Source organism: Gymnoscopelus microlampas (assembly GCF_963454915.1).
Source record: "Gymnoscopelus microlampas genome assembly, chromosome: 19".
NCBI classification, from domain to species: Eukaryota; Metazoa; Chordata; class Actinopteri; order Myctophiformes; family Myctophidae; genus Gymnoscopelus; species Gymnoscopelus microlampas.
Genome location: NC_139956.1, coordinates 9,342,739 through 9,364,045, shown reverse-complemented (window position 1 = coordinate 9,364,045; position 21,307 = coordinate 9,342,739). Strand labels below are relative to the sequence as shown.

At 44.1% G+C, this 21,307-nt stretch overlaps 1 protein-coding gene across 3 annotated transcripts in view; it reads right to left on the bottom strand.

Moving 5' to 3' along the window:
* LOC311035532 (type II inositol 3,4-bisphosphate 4-phosphatase-like) overlaps nt 1-19,360 on the bottom strand; it is a 58,344-nt gene extending 38,984 nt beyond the window's left edge. For 2 of the 3 annotated variants that reach the window (XM_084043802.1, XM_084043803.1), the window contains exons 1-4: nt 19,304-19,360; nt 17,674-17,886; nt 16,693-16,751; nt 14,892-14,973 (exon numbers count right to left, since the gene is read on the bottom strand). In XM_084043802.1, coding sequence (XP_083899928.1) covers nt 14,892-14,973; nt 16,693-16,751; nt 17,674-17,779 — 247 coding nt within the window. In that variant the 5' untranslated portion in view covers nt 17,780-17,886; nt 19,304-19,360. Of the gene's footprint in view, nt 1-14,891; nt 14,974-16,692; nt 16,752-17,673; nt 17,887-19,303 lie in introns of those variants that run through there. The other variant, XM_084043804.1, reaches the window with a different exon arrangement.
* Between the last annotated feature and the right edge of the window lie 1,947 nt (nt 19,361-21,307).

The following is a 21,307-nucleotide window of genomic DNA, read 5'->3' as shown; positions in this document are numbered from 1 at the left end:
ATAAAGCCCAGAGTGAGAGGGCAGTATGTTAACCAGTGTTATGGCTATGGTTGTAAAGATGTTTAAGCGATTAGCCACATCCAGCTTGTCTGTAATGAGAGTGTCGTCCAAATTAATGTTGATGTTTGTAAATCTTGTTTTCAATTTCTGTTTCACAATGCCACGCGTTGTGAGCTTGCAGATCAGCTATTTGTAAAAAAAATAATCTTGAAAAAGTGAAAATGTTTGAATATTTCTTTTAACACAACAACAACACAAATATGGCAAGGGGGTCCCTGGCACAAAATATTTTTAGACGGGGGATCCGTGGACAAATAGCTACATATTAATTTGGGTGTCCTTGACATGAAAATGTTTGAGCCACTGGTTTAAACAACATTAAGGAAACAAGCCCAAATAAGCAACTATACTTTAGAAACAAGCCCAAATAAACAACTATACTTTAGAAACAAGCCCAAAAAAACACAACCCACAACAACCAATATTTACAAGCGACTTCACAGAGGGAAAGAGAAAGAGCCTATTTCGCCCATGCAATGCAATAAACTGGCCAATGCTGGGTACCGAAACCTGGACACATTGTCAATGCAATAACCCCTACAATGCCGGGCAAACCGGTAACATGCCGTGACATCTTGTAATCAATAAGAAAAGTGTTTTCCAGCAGCTAAGAATGGTGGCAGTTTGAGCATGAACCTGGATGTGCACTAGCCTAGAATTTACCCTCATCCCTACTTGACCTGTGAGGATGTGCTATCGTCTCCATTATACAATATAATCGTCATTAAATACAATCGTAATTTATTCCATTGCATTGCAAGAACATAGAACATATACATACTACATAATGTAACTGTATAACAGCTGCTAGCATACTGTAGACAACACGGTCAGCAACGCCTGTAATTCCTTATTCATTGAATTAACCACTCCACTGGTAAATTAGTATAGTCATTGTCTGTTTTTCTTCAGGAAAAGGGCACGTATAACAACATGACGAATCGGGGAAGGATATTGTCTATGTCGGTTACTTTTCAGGATACAAAAAAATAGCACAGCGACGAGCTCAAAATGTGTCGCGCCGCGCTTCGAGCTTGTAGATCTGCTATTTTTTATACTTTTGTGTGACGCTGTAGTATGATCAAATAGGGCATTAATTTACAAACAAAAAAAAATGCTGTTACTGATATGATAAGTACGGAGCCCTCCAGTGGCCATTGAGGGGGATTTTTTTTTTTTAAGATTTATGCGTGGGATCGCTTTAGTTATGCATGGGAACGCTTTAGTAATGCATGGCAACGCATTACCTTATTCATTCGAACGCATTACTTTATTCGAGGGAACAAGTTAGCTAATTCATTGCCTCAAATAAACTAAAGCGAGGCCTCGCTTTAGTAAAGTGAGGGAACGAATTAGTAATTTACTTGCACTTAAGTACAGTACTTGAGTAAATGTACTCAGGCCATGTTTAGAGACATTTTGACTTGGATTATGCAACATAATAGCCTATGTGCATTCATCATATTCTTTATTATGGTGGAGAAATGTATGCTATTCAAGGATTATCATTATTATAATAATAATATTATCATTATTCGTTGTGCACTGGTCCAATACAATACAAACGAATGCGCTGGTGCGCATATCTACACACACCCACAGCCTGGCACTGCAACATTAGGCCTATATCTTCTAATTCTCCAGGAATGTCTGTGATTGTAATTTTCCTATTAACAGCAGATGTGAGAGTGTCAATTCCTTGTGTCAATTGTGTTTATATAAGATGATAGTCTATTCAAAGAAGACGATTTGTGCCGCGCAATGCCATTTGCTCCAAATGACGCACTTTACTTTTATTCATGGATTACACAGGAAATAATGAACTGATTACAATAATATAAAATTCTCTCAAATCAGTAACAGGTAGGTGATACATATGCCCATCAAATATGGTTTTCTTGAAAGGCAATCCAAGGTTATAGCTTGGAAACCAACATTCGGGGAATATCTGACGGCTTGGAGCGCCTTAGTGCGGCTGCAGAGTTCACCTTGGGATTTGTCATTCCAATTTTACTGTAGGCTAATCCACCAAAGTGTGACTGTTAATTCCTCGTGTCAATACATTGTGTTTTTATCACCGGTGCCAGTATTATTATTATTATTGTTAATATTATTATTTTATACCTTAGCCTCTATTGCAATAATAGACCTTATTATTATATTATTATTATTAGTGGAGTATTTCCATTTTTCTATACTTTTACTTATTCCACTACATCTCAGAGGAAAATATTGTACTTTCAATCTGCAACAAATATTTGAAAAGTTAGTTATGATGTAGATTTAGAATGATATTATTACATCCCCAACCGCCCTATTTAAATGTTGGCTATTTGAAAATAGCCGATCTACAAGAACACAATGCTCAATGTGACTCATTGTGACCTTGTAGATCTGCTATTTTCAAAAGATTTGTATACATTCTATACATTATGATAACGGTAACATGGCAGTGGTTCGACCTCCCGTTAGCCCCGTTAGTCTGTGAGCCTATACCCATAGCTTCTGACTCACCGAACCCCACATGAGTGTCCGTGCATTATTTCGGGGATTGATTGATTGATTGATGTACTTTATTTAGTAAGACATGAGAACATCAGTAGGCCTACATGGAAGTACAAATTCACAATACAAGGTATACTAAACTGGGAGACTCATTGGGAGATATCAGAACCACCAGCAGCTTTTTCAGAGCGCATTTGTCACACGCAGAAAGCAGGTCAATAGACAGTGCTTGGGTGAGCTTTATTTCAACACACTCTAGGCACCCCCAATTAAGATTCAGTAGACTACATGTAGGCTACAGTATGGTGTGTATTGTATTTAATGTTAGCTTTGAAATCCACTAATGTATCTGCTTGAAACCTCTCGATGTTAATTGTTCTATTTAGCCTACATAAGGTAAGCTGTCTTTATATGCGCTAAGGTGACAGCAATGTATACCGGCCTAAAGCTGCCTCCCCCACCCCCAAATAATACACTCCAGTCCAGTAATGACAGCCCGAATTTATCTGATCTACAAGCTCACAATGCCTCACATTGCGATGCGGTGTATTTTATTTATTGTGGGTAATCTATTTGAGAACAGCAAAACCGATCATGTATGAGTTTATAGACCAATTATTTGTTTACTAACATTGAGCCTGGACGCACAGGTGATTGTTTCACGCAATCAATTCCCAACCTGTTTCGGGGTGCACTGGTTTCAGCACACCCCAACCCCCTCTTGTGTGTGTTGGCTAGTGAGACGCGTCCTAACGAGACCTGATATAATGGGTTTCGTTGCGCGCATACTGGCTGCACGCAGCCAGTATGACGTCGTCTGTTAAGGGGTCTATAGCCCTGAAACATAACTGTCATATCGTGACCGTCATGGATGAACTTCAACCTGGTATTTAAACTTTCTCCCTTTTTCGTCCGTAGGCCTACATCTACATAAACGTTCATATTCCAAATATAAAGTGCTTACCCCATGGCTACAGATTTTACAATTATGTACGTTCCCTAAGAACTACCCGAATATTCTGAATTGTTAAATAAAAAGCATTTTAATCTGATTGGTGGCCATTTCCCCCGTATTTTCTCCATATACTTTCAACTACGTGACCCTATCGGCTGGGAGGTGTATTGCACTCTGATACATTATAACTCTATGAGAAAATGGCCACAGATCGGATATTTTAATCCGATCGGCTTTATTGAACAATACGGAAGATATGGGTACTTTTGAGGACCCGAACATAATTCTAACATCCATGGCCATGGGGACAGCACTTTATATTTGAAATATGAACGTTTATGTAGATGATGAATGGAGCAGTAAGGGAAAAGTTTAAACACCAGGTTGAAGTTCATCCATGACGGTTATAACGGACAACCGTCATGTGATCCATGGCTAGCAAAGACGTGATTAGCCTGCGGAGTAAGACCAAAGATTGTTAATATAGCAAGATACGCAATATTTTTTAACTCTATGCTCTGTCCCTATAAGATGTTCTAAAAACTGATTAACTGAGATTATATATGTGAATATAGTACGTGAAAATCATTATGGACATATTAAAAATTAAATAAAATGTGTGTTCCAATGCTCAATAATATAATGTTCCATTATCAACTGTCTTGGTTGATGGGGTAGGATTTGGGAATCATAACATTCATGCTAATTTTCTAAACATACTATGGTCTATAGTGGTAAAATATATACCTTATAAATAAGGGCCCTTTATTCATAAGGTATATATAATATTTTATATATATATATATTTATAATTATAGTTATATATCTCTATATATATATATGGTTAACATTGAGCAGAAACAGGAGCACATCTAGCATAAGACTGAATAATGTGTGTTTGTAGTGGGAATCTCATAGGTTTCTTGTCAAATTCTCCGTAACATACTCACTATGGGAATATCAGCGCCTCCTGGCGATGAACAGAGCTACATACCATAAACTCCCGGGCCATTCATTGGCTGAGAAGGGTATGTCACGTGTCCGGTAGACCGGAACCGGCTTAAAGCCGGTCGCGTGACGTGGCTCATCCTCTTTCGCTTCTCTGCATGGCAGATGTAACACGGCTTAAGACATACTAAAACAAATTATTCTGAAACTATTCGATTTCTCCGGACTGAAACCAGCTTTAGCCCACAGCGGTGGTACTTGTACCTACCCACGGGTTTTTAGTCCTTAAATCCTTAGTTCCGCTCCCGCGGCTATCTTCTTCTTTCTAAACTTATCTTACTACTACATGTTTTCCTCCTCACGTGCTAGCACGGTCAAGCCAGAGTTAGCAGCTAGCTTTAGCCTAGCAGCTAAAGCTAACTAGCCTAGCTCTCCGTCGGTCGCTGTGTTAAAGCCTAGCTTAGCGTTAGCGTTAGCTTACTAGCAAACACTCGACGCTAGCCCTGCATTGGAGGAACCACACGGATGCGGGCTTCTGGATTACCGCATGCAACCGAGACGATCCCCACGTTTCTGCATCTCCTGCCTGGCGCATCCCCGATGCGCCAGGACACTGCATTGACTCCCCACCCTGCACCTCGACAGCCGCCTGGCCAAGGCCAGGGCACGAGTCGGAGGAAGTAGCGGGGATTCGTCCTAGATCGGCGCGGCTCCAGAGACACCCCGCATCGCCGGCCCAGGGACCGTGCGTGGTGGCCCCACCACGTGCGTGCCCAGATCACCATGGGCCCTCCAGCAGCCCCGGAGCCTCCGAGCAGCGCAACCACGGCTCGCGACTCCACCAGGCTGCCACACCGGCCGTTGAACACGGCACTCCAGCAGCTGCGCGAGCTGTGCCTGGTGGGCCCAGCCAGGTACAGCCTACTAGCGGCTCTTCTTCCCCCTCCTCCCAGCCATCTACAAGGGACGGCAGTACGTCGCCAGAGGACAACAAGGGCTCCAGGCGACGGCAGCATGGACGAGGGGGAGAACGAGGCAGGAGCCTCTTGAGTGAGTTAGCCCAGACTAGCTACGTTAGCTGCTTTGCTAGTTAACATCGCTCCAGTCAGGCAGTGTTTTTATTGGCTTAACAACACCCAGCTAGCTTAACTAAGCAACAGGTTATTAGCGGTGCTGTTCTAGCTTAGCTATAGCCTCGCTAGGACTACACCAGCGTGTTAGCCTTCTCACTCTGTGTAACGAGTAACCCCGCTCGGGGGCGTCTAAAGACCGCAGCCGAGCCGGCGTTTTTACCACAAGGGACGAGGCAGCTTCCAGGTCCAGGTAGGCCCAGACTACGCCTCCTCCTAGCACCAGACAGCAAGGGCTGGCCGCCCTCCTGCCCCCTGCACCTCCAATCCGGCATCCAGGGAAAGGAGGCTCCAGGATGAGAACAACCGTGAACGGTTTCATCGGGTGCCATTTGTACACATGTTGTTTTTTCATACAATATGTTAAAACGTCTCATGCTGTTTACTGTTCCTGTGCCTACTTTTGTTTCATTTCACATGTTCCAAAGTACATTTGCACATTAGCAGACTCACCGGTGCACAGACCGGTTCAACACCCCCGTGTGTAATGAAAACGAATGTGTGTGTTTAAGGTACAATTTTTTTCTGCCAAAGAAAATAAATGTGTTACATGTTACAAACCAGCTCGTTATCTCACATGTCCTAGAACAGCAGAGAGCAGTGGAGTCAACGTACCGAGGGCCTCTCTGCTCCAATGTTTTCTATATAAGCCCTTAGCCCACAATAGCTGAAGCGCCCGAACACCGGTGTTTCAAAGATTGCTGGGTTAACAGCTGTGCTTGCAATGAATCATTTCATAAGCCATTTTTCATATGCTGGGGACGAGGACAGTGGCTTGTCAGGCCTCGTTGGACAGGGCCAGGAACGGCTCCTCAAGTGCCAAAAGACTGTAATGAAAACGAATGTGTGTTTAAAGGTACCATTATTTCTGCCAAAGAAAATAAATGTGTTACATGTTACAAACCAGCTCGTTATTTCACATGTCCTAGAACAACGGTGCAGTGGAGTCCCCGTACCGACGGCTTCTCTGCTCCAATGTTCTCATTACATGATGCTTTGAATCAATGTTGTTATCCAAATAAGCCCGTCAATATCTGCAGCGCCCGAATTCCGGTGTGGCAGATATTGCTGGGATAACATCTGTGCATGCAATGGATCAGTGTCATCATCCCATGAGCCCACAATGCCCGGGTACACCCGAATTCCGGTGCCCCGGACATTGCTGGGACAACATCTGTGCATGTTTTGGATCATATGAAGGGAATAAATCATTAGGAGGTAATAACAAAACCGACGCCACCTTTGTCCGCCAGAGGGCGCCAAAGCGCCAGTGGAACAGGGTCACGGCGGTTTTTGCCTTCCGTCTCACAGGAAGCGATCAAGCGCCACTGTGAACCGGAAGTGCTTGAGTCAGAAAGAGCGGACCTCTGTCTCCGCCATTTTGGAAGGACAGACGACCCCTCAGCTGTCACGCCTCACAGGTTTCCATGGAAACAGAAGGCCTCGTCTGCCGCTGGAATACGACGGGGCGCCTCCTAAAGAGAGGATAACTTTGTCGACACTCCGCGCAGAGACGACGGCCGAGGTAGGCTTATTTCTGACGTCGGGTAATTTTTCCCGTGACCAGTCACGTGACTCCTCCGAGTCCCCCAGGCAAGCCAGCGTTACTAACGCGCACGGCCCCGCCTGTCCAATCGGCAGCGCCGTTGGTTTCCATGGGAACAGGCGAGCGGCGACGACGGACGAACCGAATGTTGAGCTCCGAACGGCCGATGACGTCATCAGCCCCCACCGACCCGTTCGCTCGGGGTGTGGAACAATGGAAATATTGCAAGCCGAATCCTTGGGTGTTGTTGCACACAATACTGAAGGGTTGCAGGCTGCAATTCTCCACAAAAACCCCCATGACAGACAAAGTATTGTTTTTCTCATGCGTAGGGTCCAGCAGCCTCAACAAATATTTGAAGGTTTACAACTTTCGAATGTTTGATAACTGCTTACTGTTGTTTCACTTAGCAGCTATCTAGCCTCACTAACAACAACGCATAGCAGTGTTGTTTTTTAGTGCAGCACATGGCCAGCCCCGCTAAAAGCGACACTGCGGTGGCCACTATCACCGCTACCTTTCCACGCTCCCTAACGGGCGTTGCTCGTGCGGGTCCGTGGGATTACGTGACGACATCATTGGTCTCCATGGGAACGGATGCCAACATTGTCGTGGCTCATGGTGGGTTTAGCCTTGACTAAAGCTTAGACTTCCAGTCAGGCTACTGTTGTTTTCACTTAGCGGCTGACTAGCCTTACTATCATCAACACTTGCAGTGTTGTTTTTTGGTACAGTGCTTAGCCAGCCACGCTAAAGCAACACTGCGGTGGCCACTATCACCGCTACCTTTCCACGCTCCCTAACGGGCGTTGCTCGTGCGGGTCCGTGGGATTACGTGACGACATCATTGGTCTCCATGGGAACGGATGCCAACATTGTCGTGGCTCATGGTGGGTTTAGCCTTGACTAAAGACTTCAAGTCAGGCTACTGTTGTTTTCACTTAGCGGCCGACTAGCCTTACTATCATCAACACTTGCAGTGTTGTTTTTTGGTACAGTGCATAGCCAGCCACGCTAAAGCAACACCACGGTGGCCACCTACCACCACGGCTCAGCCTCTGAACCTGTGCGGGGGGAAAAACATTGCAAATCATTTGAATGAACTGTTCAGACTGCAGCTTTTGCCGCAAACTGCCTAACTGAAGGGTTTTTCCCTTGGGTCGGGAGGCCTCAAAGCAGTCCGCTGGACCACGTGACGACATCACCGGTCCCGTCGGAAACGTGCGCGTTCTCCGCGGGACTGGGTGACATCAGAGCCCCCCCCCCCCAACTCGCTTGCTGTGGCGCAGCTTGTTGGAGAGTTTGCAGTCCGGAACTGTTTACTATTCCGGTACTTCAGGGCGTCCGCTGGCCTAGCGGTCCAGGTGCATACCACATGCTGGTAATCCAGCCTGACAGCGCGTCGCAGGTTCGACTCCCGATCCCGACGACCTTTGCTGTAAGTGTTACACTGTGTGGGTACTGCTCTTTTTCAGTACGGCAGTGACACACTGTGGTTGTACTGGTCAGCTCCCCTGATCAACAACAACACACTGTGGTTGTACTGGTGTGTTTTCCACATGCCTTTATGCATAAACCTCCTATGTCAAACAAGGTGTTTTGTTTCCGGATTTTGACGTCCGCGTCTCTGCTACAGACGGTGCATTAAGGGGATTGGTGGACCAGCATCGACCTCCGTCTCAGCAGACCACCTTCATGGGGATCTCGCTGGGCTAGACCAGGCTCACAGGCGTCTGTCCCGGGACGGGATAGACAGCTTTTGGGCCTATGGTCTTCTCGCGTGAGGCGACAAGTCACATACAGGCTATGCTTGCCGGCGGCGGGTCTCATGACTTCGGCCTTACACCTGTTTCGTTTAGACAAGCCCCACTTGTGACCCCTTTTTCGTGGATGCGGGGTCTTGGAGTCCCGTCCACCTGAGGTTATCAGAAGGTCCAGGTATCCCCACGGTGCATGGACACGATTAGACCGTGGTCAGACGCAACCCTTATGTCCAAGGGGTCAGAATGGGTGCTGTGGTCTCGCGGAAGGTCATTACCACGGACGTTAACCTCACTGAATGGGTGCCGTCCACGAGAGCCGCTCGGTCAAGGGGGTGTGGGGTCCCAGTCTACAGACGGCCCACATCAACTACTTGGAGCTGATGACGGTCTTTTCTGACGGTCAGACATTGCAAGGCTCGGTTTCGAGGTTGTCATGTCCTGTTCAGGACCGACAACAGCGCGACCTTGTGCTATGTCAACAAGCAGGGAGGCCTGGCCTCTCCGGTGTTGGACAAAGCTAGCTGGCGATCTGACGCTGTGGTGCGACGCGCGCCTTGCGTCTTTCAGAGCCTCACATGTACCGGGCCTCCTGAACAGCGGTGCGACTCTGTTGTCCAGGGGCATTTTTTGGTACGCAGATTGGCCTCTCCTCCGGAGATAACGAGCCAGATCTGGGCCAGTTTTGGCCGACTGAACTGCTTTATGCGTTCCCGTCACTGGAGTTGGTCCTCTCAACAATGGAGAGGGTCAGACTCCACGGACTGTCAGTGCCGCTGGTGGCACTGGCGTGGGGCGCATGGAGGTCAGGAATAATCCTCCCCTCTGCGACGAGCCCTGGCCCCTCCCCCCGAACAGAGATCTGTTACGACAGGCAGGGTACGAGATTTTCCACAAGCGGCCTCAGGACCTAGACCTGTGGGTCTGGCCCGTGAGAGGGAGATTTTGACTTCGTGTGGCCTGCCCCCTGAGGTGGTGACTACCATCCAGGGCGCGAGGGCCGTTTCCACGAGGGCTGTGCACAACGATAGATGGAACATGTTCGTGTCTTGGTCTCTGGAACTATCACCGCCAGTGGTGGTTTTCCAGGCCCCGGTGCGCAGCATCCTCGTCTTCCTGCATGGCAGGTTGAGTCAGGGTCTGGTTTCTCGACGGTTAAGGGGTACCAGGCGGCCTTTTCCGCTTGTCACGAAGGTTTCGGTGGCATGACGGTTGGCCGACATCCTCTGGTGCGTCGTTTTTTGAAACGGTGCCAGGTGGGCCAGACCGGTTACTAGGCCTCTTTCCCGGCCTGGGACCTGGCGGTGGTACTGGGGGCCCTTTGCCGTCCACCGTTCGAGCCGTTTGAGTCTGTAGATCCGCAGATCGTCAGTTTCAAAACGGTCCTTTCAGTTGCTTTGTCTACAGCTAAACGGGTTAGTGACATGCATGCACTCTCGGTGAGTTCGGAATGCTTGAGGTTCTCGGGCGACAACAGGAGGGTTTTGTTTAAACCCAACTTAGCGTTTGCTCCCAAGAACGGGTTGGTGACCCAGGCCCCGTTTGAGCTGTTTTTCATCCACCTCCTTTCGTTTCAGCGAAGGATGAGCGGCTGCACTGTCTTTGCCCAGGGAGGGCTCTGAAGCTCTGCTGCCAGTGGACAGTGATCGGCCGGTCGTCGTCACAGCTTTTGTCTCCTTCAGACCATGTGGTCGGAGGAAGGCGGTGGCTAGGGCGACGCTTTCTAGATGGATCTTGGATGCCATTAGGCTGGCCTACGTCAGTGGTGGCGCTCCAGTTCCAGAAGGACTGAAGGCTCACTCTACTAGAGGCATGGCTGCATCCTGGGCTCTCTCCAGGGGATTTTCGGTCCAGGAGGTTTGCGAGGCGGCAAACTGGTCGTCTCCATCGACTTTTGCGGCTTCCTGCAGCCTGGACGTGGCGGCGTCGTCAGTGACGCACGCTGTCCTGGGCGTAGCGGCTGTCTCTAGCTAGAGTGGGGGAGGTTTGGACAGGGTTTTGTTACCCTGTTTTTTCTCTCTCCTGCCTTCCTTCTCCTGAGTCCCCTCGGGACCACCCTGGTAGGGTCCCAGGGGAGGAGGCCCTGTTTCCTTGTGTTTTCACTTTTGGGACAGACTTGTGTCTGTTCATTAGTTCAATAAGGAAGACTTAGTCTGTCAGGGTCTACCTTTTTTCTATATCCCGCACCCCGGCCCGGGGGGCCGGGGCTCCCGTGAGGCCGGAGGTCACGCCCGTGGGGGCGGGGCCTTACGGCAAGGGGGCGTGCGGGACTGGGAGGGTTTCCGTATGGCTATAAGCCCCAGGGGGGTTTATGAATCCCATAGTGAGTATGTTACGGAGAATTTGACAAGAAACTCGAGGTTACGAATGTAACCCCGGTTTCTTTAGAATTCGGAGTAACATACTCACCTAACACCCCTGTTTGTGTGCATCTGCATGCAGAGAGCGGTTGTTAAAGAGGATGAGCCACGTCACGCGACCGGCTTTAAGCCGGTTCCGGTCTACCGGACACGTGACATACCCTTCTCAGCCAATGAATGGCCCGGGAGTTTATGGTATGTAGCTCTGTTCATCGCCAGGAGGCGCTGATATTCCCATAGTGAGTATGTTACTCCGAATTCTAAAGAAACCGGGGTTACATTCGTAACCTCGAGTTTCTTAAAAGCATATTTGCCAACAGTTTGCTTTCAAACATGTAAAGCATTTATTTTCTTTAATGAAGAAAATACACAAATACACATTCATATGACGTTGTCAGCCAGGGAGAGGGGAGGGGGAGGCGGAGGGTGGTGGGGTGTTCGGGGGAGAAGACAACCATGCCTACTTAGGAGACCATTTGTAGGATTTGTGTACCACTTCGCCTCTAGGTGCTCCAATGGAGAATGCGTATCTTGCTATATTAACAATCTTTGGTAAGACCATGGACCACATGGCTCATTTGCAGATATTACGCGTATGCATATTAGCCATGCGGTCTTCCCAACATTTTAAGACCAAAATTGTACTTAAGTAGGCTACTATTTAAGTACAATTTTGGGGTAGTTTTATACGTTATTGGAGTATTTCCAATTTTCAGTACTTTTACTTCTACTCCACTACATCTCAGAGGCAAATTGCAATAAACTAATAATTGTAATAGACCTTATTATTATTATTACTGGAGTATTTCCATTTTTCTATAGGCCTACTTTTATTTCTACTCCATTACATATCAGAGGCAAGTAGGCCTACTTATAATCCACTGCAATTATTTGAACACTTTAGTTACTTTGTAGATTTTGATTATTATCACAAAACACATTTCGCCATTTGAAAATGCAAATAAACAATGCATTGTGATGTGATGCATTGTGAGCTCATATTTATTTCAGGTCGAAATAAATATGAGTAATTGATGCAACTTCTTGGATCAAGTGCAACTTCCTGCCCCTGATCAAGAACTGTGACTTTATTTTTAGATTGTTGGAAAAGCCACAATATTAGTTAAACTCAAATGACTAAAGAACAATACAGTAGCTGATGCACTGTGAGCATATAGCCTCTTATATTGTGTGTGAGTGCGCAAAATATGATAGCATAATAATACTGGCCTAATAACAATAATAATGATATTAATATTTTTCCCCTTAACATCATTCTGAATAATGTTGAGTACTAAAATAGGCTATAGCCTACTTTTATTCTCATAATTATTAACCCAGACATGCGACAGGAATCATTAATCATATGGCATCAGTGTTGCAGATCTACAAGCTCACAACATGTTGCTGATCGCTGCGTTGTGAGCTTGTAGATCAGATAAATTCGGGCTGTCATTACTGGACTGGAGTGTATTATTTGGGGGTGGGGGAGGCAGCTTTAGGCCGGTATACATTGCTGTCACCTTAGCGCATATAAAGACAGCTTACCTTATGTAGGCTAAATAGAACAATTAACATCGGGAGGTTTCCAGCGCGCATAATGACGCACAGATACATTAGTGGATTTCAAAGCTAACATTAAATACAATACACACCATACTGTAGCCTACATGTAGTCTACTGTATATTAATTGGGGGTGCCTAGAGTGTGTTGAAATAAAGCTCACCCAAGCACTGTCTATTGACCTGCTTTCTGCGTGTGACAAATGCGCTCTGAAAAAGCTGCTGGTGGTTCTGATATCTCCCAATGAGTCTCCCAGTTTAGTAGACCTTGTATTGTGAATTTGTACTTCCATGTAGGCCTACTGATGTTCTCATGTCTTACTAAATAAAGTACATCAATCAATCAATCAATCCCCGAAATAATGCACGGACACTCATGTGGGGTTCGGGACTAACGGGAGGTCGAACCACTGACATGTTACCATTATCATAATGTATAGAATCTATAGAATCAGATCTACAAGGTCACAATGAGTCACATTGAGCATTGTGTGCTTGTAGATCGGCTATTTTCAAATAGCCAACGTTTAAATAGGGCGGTTGGGGATGTAATAATATCATTCTAAATCTACATCATAACTAACGTTTTCAAATATTTGTTGCAGATTAAAAGTACAATATTTTTCTCTGAGATGTAGTGGAATAAGTAAAAGTATAGAAAAATGGAAATACTCCACTAATAATAATAATAATAAGGTCTATTATTGCAATAGAGGCTAAGGTATATAATAATAATATTAACAATAATAATAATAATACTGGCACCGGTGATAAAAACACAATGTATTGACACGAGGAATTAACAGTCACACTTTGGTGGATTAGCCTACAGTAAAATTGGAATGACAAATCCCAAGGTGAACTCTGCAGCCGCACTAAGGCGCTCCAAGCCGTCAGATATTCCCCGAATGTTGGTTTCCAAGCTATAACCTTGGATTGCCTTTCAAGAAAACCATATTTGATGGGCATATGTATCACCTACCTGTTACTGATTTGAGAGAATTTTATATTATTGTAATCAGTTCATTATTTCCTGTGTAATCCATGAATAAAAGTAAAGTGCGTCATTTGGAGCAAATGGCATTGCGCGGCACAAATCGTCTTCTTTGAATAGACTATCATCTTACATAAACACAATTGACACAAGGAATTGACACTCTCACATCTGCTGATAATAGGAAAATTACAATCACAGACATTCCTGGAGAATTAGAAGATATAGGCCTAATGTTGCAGTGCCAGGCTGTGGGTGTGTGTAGATATGCGCACCAGCGCATTCGTTTGTATTGTATTGGACCAGTGCACAACGAATAATGATAATATTATTATTATAATAATAATAATCCTTGAATAGCATACATTTCTCTACCATAATAAAGAATATGATGAATGCACATAGGCTATTATGTTGCATAATCCAAGTCAAAATGTCTCTAAACATGGCCTGAGTACATTTACTCAAGTACTGTACTTAAGTGCAAGTAAATTACTAATTCGTTCCCTCACTTTACTAAAGCGAGGCCTCGCTTTAGTTTATTTGAGGCAATGAATTAGCTAACTTGTTCCCTCGAATAAAGTAATGCGTTCGAATGAATAAGGTAATGCGTTGCCATGCATTACTAAAGCGTTCCCATGCATAACTAAAGCGATCCCACGCATAAATCTTTTTAAAAAAAATCCCCCTCAATGGCCACTGGAGGGCTCCGTAGATAAGACCTAATCTGGAAGGGAATGTCTGTGTCATTATTTTCAAAAGGTCTCGGTTCCCACAAAGCAATGCAAGAGTTGTCAAAACTAAACATGGTCAGCAGTGTTTTTAAAGATCTCTGGAGTCAGAAACGGCAGATTAGTATGGATGATAAGTAGAAACAGCAAAACGTATGTGTTTCAAACAAACAACATCCTAGTGTAGATGTGTGTATACATGGACTGTGTACGTTTGTGTGTGTGTGTGTGTGTGTGTGTGTGTGTGTGTGTGTGTGTGTGTGTGTGTGTGTGTGTGTGTGTGTGTGTGTGTGTGTGTGTGTGTGTGTGTGTGTGTGTGTGTGTGTGTGTGTTTCATACTGATCATAAGTTGTTTGTTGTTCTGTGGGACTTCCACAACATCACATCTCTCCAAGACCAGAACTTCCACTGGATCACTGCCCTGCATGCAGATAGAGCGAGAGAGAGAGAGAGAGAGAGAGAGAGAGAGAGAGAGAGAGAGAGAGAGAGAGAGAGAAGAGAGAGATGCGTTGAGATGCGTTGAGATGCGTTGAGATGCGATGCAATGTGCAGATTAGCCTACATCAACCATCAGGGTCCAGAGCTCTGCAGTGTTGCCAGCTCTGCTGTCACAACGCAGAGTGTTTACATAGGCGGTGCAACCCCTTCCCCTCCCAGGTGCGCTTTGGGTTGGCTCCCACAGTGTCAGTTTGATCACTACCAGTTCCAGGTGCCTGACGCAATGCCCACAGTGTCCAGCCAGCCTTCATCCTTCTCTCTCTGACCTTGTCCTTGACCCACTGGAGGTCTCAGTCAGTAGAGGTCAAGGTTTCTGATATTCTAACTAGATTAGGACTGAATATCATAATGCTTTATCAGTAGGATGCTTTGATTTAGTCTCAATGACCATACTGAATGACAGGAAAATAAAGCTTGAACGTTTTGTTGCCGTCTTTCACCAAAACGACCGATCAGTGCCAAATTTCTTGTGCACACTGCCAGTAAGGTCAGACTTTAATGTCTTTTGCACACTGCCAGTAAGGTCAGGTTTTACTGTGCACACTGCCAGTAAGGTCAGGTTTTAATGTCTTTTGCACACTGCCAGTAAGGTCAGGTTTTATTGTGCACACTGCCAGTAAGGTCAGGTTTTAATGACTTGTGCACACTGCCAGTCAGATCAGGTTTTAATGTCTTGTGCACACTGCCAATAAAGTAAGTTTTTAGGCAGAGATCCATATTGGAGTCACGCTGTTCACATGTGGATCCAGAGAAGCACATGATTTGAGTTGTCTCCGCCAGGCTGAAAGGCATGGCCGAGACTATGTTTTGCACCCTGTCAGTCCGTCCGTCCGTCTGTGTGGATTTGTCTGTGAACAGCTAATCTCCGGCACTGTTGGCTTGATTGCAGCGAAACAGTGCACACACACTCCTTGGATGCCAGAGCAGAGCCTCTGCCTCAATTTTTTCACATGGGCCTGTTATAGGACCACCAGGAGGCCGATTTTTTAAAATCATTATTTTACAGTACTCCTACATATTTTCTCCAAACATCAAGCAAATCGTCATTAATCGAAAAGGGTCTTTCAGATTTTTCCGATTTCATCCTGATTTGCTAAGATTGGCTTCCAAAGTTTGCAGGAGTGCTCCGTTTTAAACAAAATCCCTCAAATCATGAACAAAGAGTGCAATTACCGTGAAATTTTGAACGCATATTCCCACTAGGCCGAGGAAGAAATGCCACTTGATTCGTGTTTTTACCTATAACTGCAGCAATCTGTGTAAAACCTGAATGCGCACTCCCTAGATGCCAAGGAAAAACCTTTGCCCTGCATTTTTCACATCTGCCTTTTATAGCGCCACCAGGAGGCCGACTTATGTAAAACATTTTTTTAAATATTACTTCTTCAGATTTTATCCAAATTTCACACACATCGGTATACATGATCTCTATAGTCATGTGATCAAGACGGATCTGTTTGATTTTTCATATTCCATCCTGATTGGCTATGATTGACATCTAAAGTTTGCAGGAGTGGCCGTTTTGAACATTTCAAAATAACATTTTTATCTTGAAGAGGGTTTAACACTGGTATGTTCCTCTAACAGGTTTTAAATGTAAATATACAAGAACTTGTCTAAAGACCAAACACCTCTCTCTCACCGGTTTCTTCATGATGAACAGCAGGTTGCCCCTCAGACGACAAAACCTCTCACTGAGACCTAAGAAAGAGAGAGACAGAGACAGAGACAGACACACACACACACACACACACACACACACACACACACACACACACACACACACACACACACACACACACACACACACACACACACACACACACACACACACACACACACACACACACACACACACACACACACACACACACACACACTATATTGATGCCCAGTAGCTATCAGAAAAAAACACACCCTGTGTGAAAGAAGCGGTGCCTTTGGGGCGGGGCTTAACTAATTTCAGTTCGTCCCTATTGGTGGTGGAGTCCACTTACCAAATTTGTACTTGGTAGCATGCTGCAAACTGGAATAATGGCTGTTTAAAGCCCAGCCAATGGGCAGACAGAGGGGGCGGGGCTTAAGTAATTACAGTTCGTCCCTATTGGTGGTTTTAGTCCATGTACAAAATGTGTACTCCGTAGCATGCTGCAAACTTGAGTTATGGCTGTTTAAAGGCCAGCCAATGGGAAGACAGAGGGGGCGGGGCTTCAGCAATTTAGTGCTGGTCCCTATTGGTGGTCTAAGTCCACATACCAAATTTGGACTTGGTGGCATGCTGCAAACTGGAGTTATAGCTGTTTAAAGCCCCGTGCTCATACGGACGGACGGACATAACATACGGACAGACACACGGTCAAGTGTGTGTGTGTGTGTGTGTGTGTGTGTGTGCATGTGTGTGTGTGTGTGTGTACGTGTGTTCGTGTGCGCACATGTGCAGTGTTGGCTTGTGTGTGTGTGTGTGTGTGTGTGTGTGTGTGTGTGTGTTTGTGTTGAAGTGGCGCATGTGTTGCTTCTTTGCCGTGCTCAAACATTCGGACGGACGGACGGACGGACACACACACACGATAAAATGTAGAGCGGTTGGCACCGCTTAAAACAGCAGAGAATAGAATAGATGTACCAGTTTGGTTTGGTCCCACTCTGAGCGTTCCTTCTCTCTGGAAGTTTCCAGAATGTCCTTTAGACAAAAATACCAGCTGTCTGCAGTCTACCCTAATCTTCCTCATCTTTTTACCATCCTCCTCCTCCTCCTCAGTACTGCAACATGTCACCTGGTGGTGACCTTCGCTGTCATCTTCTTCATCATCATCATGGTCTTAGTGCAGGTCATCATCTATATATCAAAAACATGAATCAGTTTACCATGATTTTGTTATGTTGTATAATTTAGGGCTGGACAATTAACCAAAAATATATCGAAACTTATATTTAGAACCAATAACCGACATCTAGCTCATGTAGGTTAAAAGATTAATCAAGAAGCATGTTTTTTTTTTATTCATTATGTATTTATTTGTATTTGTATTTTTTGTATCAACGAATTGACATGAAGAAATTTGAAAAGATAGAAAAATAAATAAATATGCATTGAATATACTGTATACCCTACACTGGTTAAAGTCCAGTGAATAACCTGAAATGGTACAATGGTAAAGGATAAATGTTTGGTTATCAAAACTGAAAAATAATGTACATTTATGAAAAAGAGTATTTTCTGGGAACAAGTATCTTCCAGCTGTTCAGCAGCTGGAAGCAAATTAAACCTTGAAAGTTGATACAAACAATTCCTACATGTGTCATGTGTCCCTCCCAACATGTGATGACTGTGTGTGTGTGTGTGTGTGTGTGTGTGTGTGTGTGTGTGTGTGTGTGTGTGTGTGTGTGTGTGTGTGTGTGTGTGTGTGTGTGTGTGTGTGTGTGTGTGTGTGTGTGTGTGTGTGTGTGAAAGCAGTGTTGGAACAGACTGTATCCAACAGTTTATTTATTTGTTCTATAATTTCAGAGTACACTGAGACAAAGTATAGGATATTGACTATACAACAATAACCACGGAGAGAGAAAACTTAATTAAATAAAGTTTTCTATCAGTGTTAGTAGAATCAGAGGTGGAAAGTAACTAAGTGTACTCAAGTAACAGTACTTAAGTACAAATTTGAGGAATCTTTACTTTACTGGATTATTTTCAATTTTCAGTACTTTTACTTCTACTCCACTTGATCTCAGAGGCAAATATTGTACTTTCTACTCCACCACAATTATTTGAAAGCTTTAGTTACTAGTTACTTTGTAGCTTTGTATTATTATTATTATTATTATTATTATTATATAACATGCATTCACCACTTTATCCCTATATACTTTGGCTATTTGAAAATAGCAGATCTACAAGTTCACGTTGTCAGCTTGTAGATCTGCTATTTTCAAAAGATTTGGACATTTTGGACATTCTGCAAAATGAGTACCTTTACGTTTGTACTTTAAGTATATTGATACCAATACTTTTGTAATTTTACTCAAGTAAAACCGAGTACAGAGTATTTCAACATTGCAATATTGATACTTTATCCATCACTGAGTAGAATCAACAAACAGTAGTTGACATTAGAACACCACACCAATAAACATTACAACAATAATGAAACAACAATAACAGACGCTCATAGATATGAATACACAGTATAGAATGCGTCAATCTTCACTGTGTCAGTTGTTTTATATGTGTAAGAATGTAATAATATAATAACTCTTACCTGAGACAGATCATATTATGAAGTTATTCTACATGAACAACAACAACGTTGTAACCAGTGTTGCCAGATTTTGTGAGAGAGATAAGCAACCAGGTCTAGGAAAACAAGCCCAAAAAGAAGCCACATGAGAACTTTTAATTTGAAACCTATCGGCTGTTTGAAAATAGCCAATCTACAATCTTTACAAGCTATTTTCAAAAACTCTTCCAATAAAATGTGGAATATTTTGATTTTTTTACATTCTAACAACACAAATGCTCCCTGGCACAAAACATTTTCGTGAACATATTTGAGAATGAGAACCACTGGTTTATTTTAAATAATAATTAAAACACTAGGAAACAAGCATACACTTTAGAAACGAGCCCAAAAAACCGCAACCCGCAACTAACCAATATTTACAAGCAACTTTACAGCAAAATAAGCCCAAAACCGCTTATAATAAGCAGATATGGCAACACTGCATTGTAACGGTCGGAAGTTGAAAGCGAGACGAAAAGCTGTTCCAGTCTCACGAGATTGCAACTCCTCGACAATTACCCAAATCAACCACCAGGTGTCACCCGAACACCACTTAATATCCTGAAAGACATTAGACACAGACAGCTGTGAACATATTAACAATAATGTCTGGCTTAGCCTCTTGGCATGGAGCCAGTGGTGGAAAAAGTACTCACATGTATCAATACTGCAATGTAGAAATACTCTGTTACAAGTAAAAGTACTCCACTAATGTAAAGAATACCTCAAAATTATAGTCAAAATTATACTAAAGTATAGTACTTGAGTAAATGTACTTAATGACTTTACACCACTGCATGGAGGGGCACATGCATGTACAGCAGGTACTGGGGTAGATATCAAGCATGCTTCACATGGCCAGCAAGGAAGAAGTACTTCATCATGTGCTCCATGAGAGAGAAGATGACACGTTATTATTATCACCTTTGTCTCTCTGAACATTCAAATTGGTGGATGTGAAGTGTAGGAAGAATTAACTTGTCTACCCACTGTCAGTGCCAGTAGGATGGAAATGTGCAGTGTCCAGGTACTGCTCTATTATATATATATATATATATATGTGTTTAAATGTTCTTGGTCCAGACAGTTGATAGAAACCACTTAGGGGCTGCTGATACACTTCGAAAAGGCACTCATCACTTTCGCTCAGGACTTTGCCTGCATTTCCAGTGCTGAACCTTGCACCAGTTTTGCAATGCAGCTGAGGAATGACTGTATAACATGGATCCTACCAGGATGCACATTTACATTATAGAACTGTACCAGCCGGTTCCAGCATACCTGCTACACTGTAGGTTACAACAAACAGCAGCATATCAATGGTGAGGTGAATACATACTGTACATGTCATTTCCATAACAACCAGTGATCATATCTGCTGCTTGCATGCTTGGATGAGAAGGTGCAAGACTGACCTTGACCTGACCTTTAGCACATAAGATTGACTCACTAATATGTATCCATAACTTTGACAACTTTTACTGTCTTCTGGCCTCTGTTGCATTTTTATTGTTATTACTTTGGAACAGCATCTTCATATATTGACCCATCACATTTTCGGCTAGTGCTATAAAATAAAATGCATGATCGCATCCATAAAGCTATCTCTGGTGCAAGGCTATCACATGTTTTCTAACTGTAGACATCTATACCTTGTGAAGTTGTGAAGTTGTAAAGTTGTGAAGTTGTGAATGCATGGTGACTCAGCCGTGGAACGAAAGGGGAACCAGACACGGCTTCACAACCACTATCAGACTTCAGGATTCTCCTCTGCCCTTGGCTTCAAGGTGGCTCGGGGCCCAGCTGTGATGTTACTCCGCTGCTCAGGTCATACTGTGGGGTTAATTTGGAACCATTCCACGAGACAAATTTGCTGATATTGTTTATAATTACAGTAAAGTTATTGTCAGGATGCAGGGTACCTATTCTGCTACTTTCAATACATTTCGGGAACATGTGATGTGGTGTCCTTTCTTTCATTAA